The sequence below is a fragment of the Microcaecilia unicolor genome, chromosome 1 (genome assembly GCF_901765095.1).
Source record: "Microcaecilia unicolor chromosome 1, aMicUni1.1, whole genome shotgun sequence".
Lineage (NCBI taxonomy): Eukaryota > Metazoa > Chordata > Amphibia > Gymnophiona > Siphonopidae > Microcaecilia > Microcaecilia unicolor.
The window spans coordinates 364,389,454-364,397,136 of NC_044031.1; the positions used below are offsets into that span (position 1 = coordinate 364,389,454).

At 37.8% G+C, this 7,683-nt stretch overlaps 1 protein-coding gene across 1 annotated transcript; it reads left to right on the top strand.

Moving 5' to 3' along the window:
- Nucleotides 1-1,129: 1,129 nt before the first annotated feature.
- IRX4 (iroquois homeobox 4) lies at nucleotides 1,130-7,461 on the top strand. Its single transcript, XM_030190067.1, has 5 exons — nucleotides 1,130-1,174; nucleotides 1,835-2,086; nucleotides 3,123-3,232; nucleotides 5,553-5,863; nucleotides 6,710-7,461. The coding sequence occupies exons 1-5, from the start codon at nucleotides 1,130-1,132 to the stop codon at nucleotides 7,459-7,461; spliced, it is 1,470 nt and encodes a 489-aa protein (XP_030045927.1).
- Nucleotides 7,462-7,683: the final 222 nt, after the last annotated feature.

Sequence of the window (7,683 nt, forward strand, 5' to 3'; positions counted from 1 at the left end):
TTATTTGTACACAGAAATCCTTCATTCATCAAATAATCTAAAAGTACTTCGAACTTCAGGCAGAATTTTGTTCTCTTTATATGTCAAACCATTCTAACTTAGTAAGTTTCCAATTTCTGTAGACCCAGTTCTTAGCTAACAATCATATAAACTCTTGTAGGATTTAAATGATATATGTTTGCAGATGTGAATACTAAGATTGATAACTTTATAATGAAAGAGTGTGATTAATTATGATCGCATGGTTCCTAATCAATCTGGACTATACTGCATCCATATGCATATGATTTCTTTATATAATTCATACATCTAGAGTAAAGGACTGAAGGAAATACCCCTTTTAGTGTAGTTTATGGCAAATCTTTGTGCTGAGTTTTACTGTTGATTAATTCTCAAATAAAGACTCACTGGTGTGTTTCCTTCATAGATCCAATTTGTAATTGAGACTAATTATTACAGTGGGATGTGAAGAAGCAGCTGCTCATTAATTAGTTTCTAATTAAAACTACTTACCATCGTTCAGTGACCAAGGAGAAAAAAATCATTAGATGGTGCAACAGTACACTTCAGATGCACATTGTTTCTAGTCTTTGCATAGATATGCAGTAATAGAACTGACTTCTGAAAGCACTCCAAATTTCAGCAACATACAACAGATGTGTGTCTACAATTCAATATATAGGTTCTTAAATTGAATTCGATTCAGAGAATGAATATTAAATTAACAGACATCATTTTCAGGAGTAATCTGACGTCACAATTTGAGCTATTTAAAAACAACGTCTACCACTACGTGTTTTGTTCTACATTTTTGTGTGCCCTTTTTTGTTCAGAATATGTATTCCTGCCGATGCCGTCATCACCAGTCTCACAGCACCTTACATGAAGCAATCATTTTGGTTTCCCCACTGTAGAAAACAATTACAGGGGGCGATGTGTTATTTTTTCTTTAAGAAAAAAAAGTTTAAGATCAATGTAAATAAATTAAATATGGTATTCTGCTCCCTCCTATAAGGATCTAGGAACCTGTGGTTACCAATCAATTGGTACAATAGAGCAGAGCCAGGCTATAGTAGCGACTAGATCAGAAGTCTCTCCTTCTCTCCTGATACCTGGGAATCTCTGTGCCATGTCATACCCTCAGTTTGGATACCCATATGCATCTGCACCCCAGGTAAGTCTGTACTGACCAGTAGCACTCCTTGATTGAAATTAATCTGTATTGATTGCTTCCTTTGGCTGCTTCAGCTGCAGGGATCCCTATAACGTGGGAAAGGGTGGAACTGATTTAAGCTCTCCCGGCGTGTTTGAAGATATTAGGAATGAATACTTCAGGTTGCAATCGTGTCTACAAATGTAAATAAAAGGTCCACGAGCTAATTGGGGCGTGCGTTATAAGAAAATAGCAGTACGTAAACATTTTTTAAATTTAGCAGAAAATAGAAAGAAATGGAGAAAACATGTGAACGGAGGAACTTGTTTAAAAATAGAAGGTGCTCAACTGCAGTCGCAAGGCTGTAGGTGAGCTATGTGGACCTTAAAAGATACAACTCGTTCGCAAACGAGGTTTAGAAACGAGGGTCAGAGCTTTTTAAGGCATTGACTGCGAATTCTGTATATCCATTTAACACTGCGCTATAAAGAGGTACTTACTGTCAAAGTATCCCGGGATGCCCCCTCCCATCCCATTTCTGACTTGTAAACAGCGTTGCAGCTAAGACTGGCTTAGTTTTCAGGTCATTGCCATTGAAGTCATTTTACAATGCAACCAGCTAGGTGCTTTTGTTTGTTTGCTTAGTTTTCTCTTGTTCTCATAGCCCTGTCTTTTCTCTAGTTCCTGATGACCACCAATTCCTTGACTGCTTGTTGTGAGTCGAGTAGCAAGAATCTGGCAGACTCAGGAACAGCAGCCTCTGCACAGACCCCAGTCTATTGTCCTGTATATGAAAGCAGGCTGTTAGCTACTGCCCGGCATGAGCTCAATTCGGCCGCTGCTTTAGGAGTCTATGGAAATCCCTACGGCAGCCCCCAGGGCTATGGAAACTATGTTACCTATGGTACCGATACTTCTGCATTCTATTCTTTGGTAAGCGATCTTTACCATCTAATCACAACTTTGAGGTAAACCTGAAAGCAAATCCTTGTTTGCTGTGTTGGAAGACCTAATGACGCTATGTTTTACTGCAGTTTTTTGTTCTTTTGTCAATAAAAGAGAATAAATTTGTGTGAAGTTTGAAAAACTACCCAGGCTCAAAAAGCAAGGCTAGGATTTAATAGCTTATACCAGCCTAACCCCTGACACGACTGGATGAATACGCTTAAATGAAGCTGTGTTTTCACGTATTTCTTTGGTAGAATATGTTTACTTGTTAAATCTTTATGTCAACAGTTGTATGAGTCTCGGGAATACTTTACTACAAACAGTACATAGTGAACCTGAATGACAGAAACTTGTAATAAGTTCAACCATGTGAGTCAACATACTAATGTGAAGATCTTAGGAAAAAGTATGAAAAGTTTTCTTCAAAACAAGCCGCTTGAGATGGTCTTTCTTTCTTTCTTAAAAGATAAAAGACAAGATGTCAACGAAAATCGCGTCTCCACTAACATATACTGAAATTCAGGAAGTGAAATATGAAACTTTTTAGTTTGTTAATTAGTGAGATTGCCTAGAAAAGATACATTTGAAATAAAATTGTTTAAAGCAACTTTCAATTATTCTAAATGTCTGAATACGTTTAATCACTTCTTGTGTTCATAATGTTAACTATAAAATATTAGGAACAAATTCGCTTTATTTGATAGTTATTTATTTATTTATGTTCCATTCATTTATTTGTTTATTTGTTTGTTTAGTTATTTATTTGGAATTCTCGTACAGTGCCTACAAGCCTCCAAAAAGCAACGAAGATGCTTTGGATTGAGACTGTTTATTCAAATAATACATTTTCACAGAATTTTAAGTACTTTGTACATTTTAAACATAGAGGACTTATTGTTTACAGTAGCAGTTTTGTTTCGTGGGTAAATGGAAAAGCCTGCAATAAAAATCGTGTTATTGCATTGTTTTTCTTTTGTAAATTTAAATAGCATTAACCAATATCTTGATCTTGATATTACAGAATACTTTCGAATCTAAAGATGGCACTGGATCTGCGCACGCGGGCATCACTCAGGCGGCTGCTGCATATTATCCCTATGATCACACACTAAGCCAGTATCAATATGACAGGTATGGGCCATATGCAAAATAAACATACATTGAACAATGCTGTTCTAAAATAGTTAATTAAACATTCTGAACCGGCTGGGCAGATGTAGATAAACTATTGACATAGCTAGAGATGATGTGTTTCTTCTTGGCCTTCCTCCTCACCGTTCCCCCTTTGAAAAAAATGAATGAATGGTTTGGTGTCTGACATGTAATTTAACTCTCACTGATTTGGGGCAGGACTGAGTGGGATCTTGATCAGCATGGGAATTATAGATCTTATCATTTTTACTTATGTATTTATTTTGGCAGGCCACATATTTGCATACCATATGACCCGGAAATGTTGAATTTTATAATCACTTTCTTATTTTAGAAATGTGCTGTATAAAATGTATATTATGGGGGTCTATATACTAAAGGGCTTTTTCTCGTTTCTGTCTATACTTAGGACTCTATATTTAAAAATAATAATAATAATAATAAAATCTCCTTATTAAAATGGCAGCATGGTGATCGGCACCAACAGCAAGCTCCACCCGGATCACCTGTAATCTTGGAGCCTTGTTAACAGGCATTAACACAGATTATGTGGCTAATTTATCATCTTGGCATGGCGCATGCCGGCACTATCTGCACCACAGCTAAATAATGCTGCAGTGCTCAGGAAATTTTAGTGCCAGACGAATTTATCGGTGTGTTAAATTAATGAGGTGAAGTGCATTCAAGCATTGCTTTAAAATGATAGGGTCCCAGGTCAACCATAAATAGTTCTTTTTTTGAACTTCTTGAGCCAGATGTACTAAGCCTTATTCCAATAGAAACAAAATAGGAAAAAGGAGGGAGGGAAGGGGGGAAGAACTTTAGGAGATGAGAAAGAGAACATACAGGAAGACAACAGAACGGTCCTAAAATAGCAGTGTTTAAGGAGAACTTATGAGATTTAAAAAAAGTATTTTCCAACAGAGAGCGTCATTCATTCAAGCCTTTCCCCCCAACTGATCAAATATGTACATAACTAACTAGTTTGCTCCTTCAAACGTACCCTAGAATTGTAATGTTAAAGGGATGTTTCTTTTCTGCAACGTTTTATAAACAATACTATGTCAAGTTTAGGCCAACCACCCAGCTTATTATTTTTTAATTTTTAAGAATGTATATTTTTGCTTCTTTTGTTCTGCATTCATTAATTGTTTGTCGTGCTTTCTTGCTCCAGCGAAGGCAGAGTGCAAACCCTCCAAAGGGCAACTTCTATTTTCTCTCAAACAGTGCAAATCTCTGCCCTGAATTAAAGATGATTCATCAACAGCAATTAAAAAAAATTAAGTTTTATAACCTTGAGAAACTATCCCCTGTACTTTTTGTCAGTAAAACAGTTTATATTTTAATAAAATTGTATATCTGTGAGTTCACTGTTAAAATAATGTTTTTGCCAGGGTAGCATAAATGAATTGATATTACTAAAAGTGATTTTAAAAAATATATATTTTGTAAATGACTTGCAATAGCATTCACCATCATTCTACTGGTTACTCACACATGTACTGATTGGCCCATCTTTCCACTGATGATAGATAGATAGATAGATAGATAGATCTCAACTCCTATTTTTTTTATCAGGGCTTCTGAATTGTGTCTTGGTGACTATAAAATTAGTTAGATTTTAAGCATACATAAGATCATTTTTCCAGTTTGAGACCTTGTAGTGCAGAATATCTCATGCATCTTTATTGAGTGTATCCTGAAAGCTTGAATGGCTGTGGGGTCACCAGAACAGTTTTGGGAAGCTCAGTCTCTGGGGTTGATTAACAGTTTGCTAAATTGTCAGTTCTGCATTGTCCACTTTTAATGAGGAATTTTCTTGATAAATCTGGGGCAATTTTGTACAGGTGCAAAATTGATGCAAACCTTTACTAAACTAGGCCTTGACAGTGTTAAACTTTAATTTGTAATGTTTTGTCTTAAATATTTGCAACCTTGGTTAGTTTTTTAATAGCACAAGGGTACCTATGCCATTTCAGCTTTTTTTTTTAAATTCTACTAGGTATTTTGATCTGTCTTGAACAAGATGCATTAAGTATACAGATGCTACCCAGTGTGCTCTGCTTTCTGTTTTTTACAATTTCATCAACAACAAAGGGGCCACATATCACTAATAATGAATTCTCTATAGATGTTAAGAAATCGTCAAAATCTGTTATTCATTCTCATACATGGTTTTCGACTGACGATTGTTTTCAGCCTTTTGAACTTGTGTTTGTATTTGGTCGTTGCTGTGTTTTCAGTTTAGTGCATTTCTTAGTAATCAGCATACAGGATTTTCCCGCTCTCTTCTCTTAAGATATGGAACTATAGATGGAGGAACCCGCAGAAAAAACGCCACTCGTGAAACCACCAGTACTTTGAAAGCTTGGCTACAGGAGCACAGGAAGAATCCCTATCCCACCAAGGGCGAAAAGATAATGCTGGCTATCATTACCAAGATGACCCTAACCCAGGTCTCTACTTGGTTTGCCAACGCAAGAAGGAGGCTCAAGAAAGAGAATAAGATGACGTGGCCTCCGAGAAACAAGTGTTCAGATGAGAAAAGACCCTATGAACAAGAGGATGACTCTCAGAAGGACAACCTAAAGAATGAGAAAAATACTGACGGTTGGATCGATTTGTTTGTTTGTTTATTTATTTGTGTGTGTGTGTGTGTGTGTGGGTGCATGAAAATTACATTTAGTAAAACCGGTCTCAATGAACTTCTAACGTCCAGATTGTAGATTTTTCAAATTCTTGTTGTTTTGTATACTCCTATGTCCTCAGATTGTTCTTCATGTCATATCATAAGAACTTTTGGAAGTCAAGCTCCTAAAATAAACCTCTCCAACGCAACCAAACTGAATAAGCAGCAGAATGGCCCTACCACCTTTTTGACCCATGTGGCATCGGCAACTAGGAAGTTTGAGGACTGGGATAAAAAGAAACGTTTTTAACCCCCCCCCCCCCCTCCCCCGAAGAAAACATAGGAACCAGCTCTGTGGTTGCAGTGGGATCTGAGTTCCCCCAACGTTGAGCTATCTCCTTTATTGTGTGCAGGAAGGGGTAGCTTGTGTTATGTTTAGCACCCCAAACATTTTGAAAAGTGGGTATCCATGTCCCTAGCCACAAAACAAAAAAAAAAAAAATGCTCTGCTGCTCTTCCTCCAGAGGAAAAGTACTCTTTTCTTCAAAGTGTACCAATAGTGTAGAATGCCAGAAACGTATATTTAATAGTAAAGCGTTTTAAAATAAAGACTGTGTAATCCAAGAGCGTATTATTAACCATAATTGTAACATTAAACACAGTGAACCATCTCAAAGGGATTTGTTCTTCTTTGAACAAAGGGACTATTTTTTTTGCTCAGCAGTTTAGGTTAAAGCATGGTTTAAAATGATTTTAACAAGGAAGGTAAACCTAGAGTACTGTAAATTCATATCATTCTGTTTAATTTGCTGTCCGTTTTTACTTAGCAGAGGAAAGTCCAAGCACAGAGGACAAAGAGTTGGAGCTGAGCGACTTAGACGATTTTGACACCATTGAGTCCGAAAGCTCAGAGTGTGATTTGAAAGAGTCTTTCCACCGCCAGCACTTAGAGGACAGTCAACTGCGGGCAGCAGAGTGTGGCAACCACCCCTTCAAAGAGGTTGTCTTAAAGATGCCCAATACCACCACCCCAGGGGATCACGACCCCGACAGAGTCAAAAACTGTCTTAAGAGCGTAGTGGAGGAGTGTGAGCAAGACTTAAGGCAAAGAAGCTGTGTATCCAAATTCTGCTTCCAGCAGCAAAACCAACTGGTCCAGGACACTAAACCCAGGATCTGGTCTTTGGCTCAAACTGCCACTTCATTGAACCAACCCGAGTATCCATCTTGCATGCTGAAGCGCCCGGGGATCTCCTCCTCTTCCTCTTCGGCTGTTCCCACTCCGGTTAGTGTCATTGACAGGCGCCAAGACTCCCCCGTAACCAGCTTGAGGAACTGGGTGGATGGAGTTTTTCATGACCCTTTATTCAGGCACAGTACTTTGAACCAAGCGTTGAGCAACAGCACCGTTTCTTGGGTAAACTCCAAAGGAGACGTCCTTGAAACGGGACCCTTAGGACGCTCCATTGGAAACAGTAGGAATATGATCAAAGGAAAACTGACAAGTTTGCCACATCATGACACTAGTAAAGAATTTTTTGCATTTCCGAAATCGGGGAGCAAAATGTTCTGTTCCTAATAACCCCTTTAATGGATTGCTGATCACTTTATAGAACAAAACGTATGGGACACGCCGGAATGTACTAAAGGGGTTTTATTGAACTATGAATCCCAATTATTTTAAACGTGGATTTCAAACTCCATTGAGCTAATTGTCCCGACTCTTGTTTTCAAGCTTTCACTGGGCTGCAACTAAAGAGATCAATGTTCTGAGGACTAGTTTAATCCATGTCAATAAGCA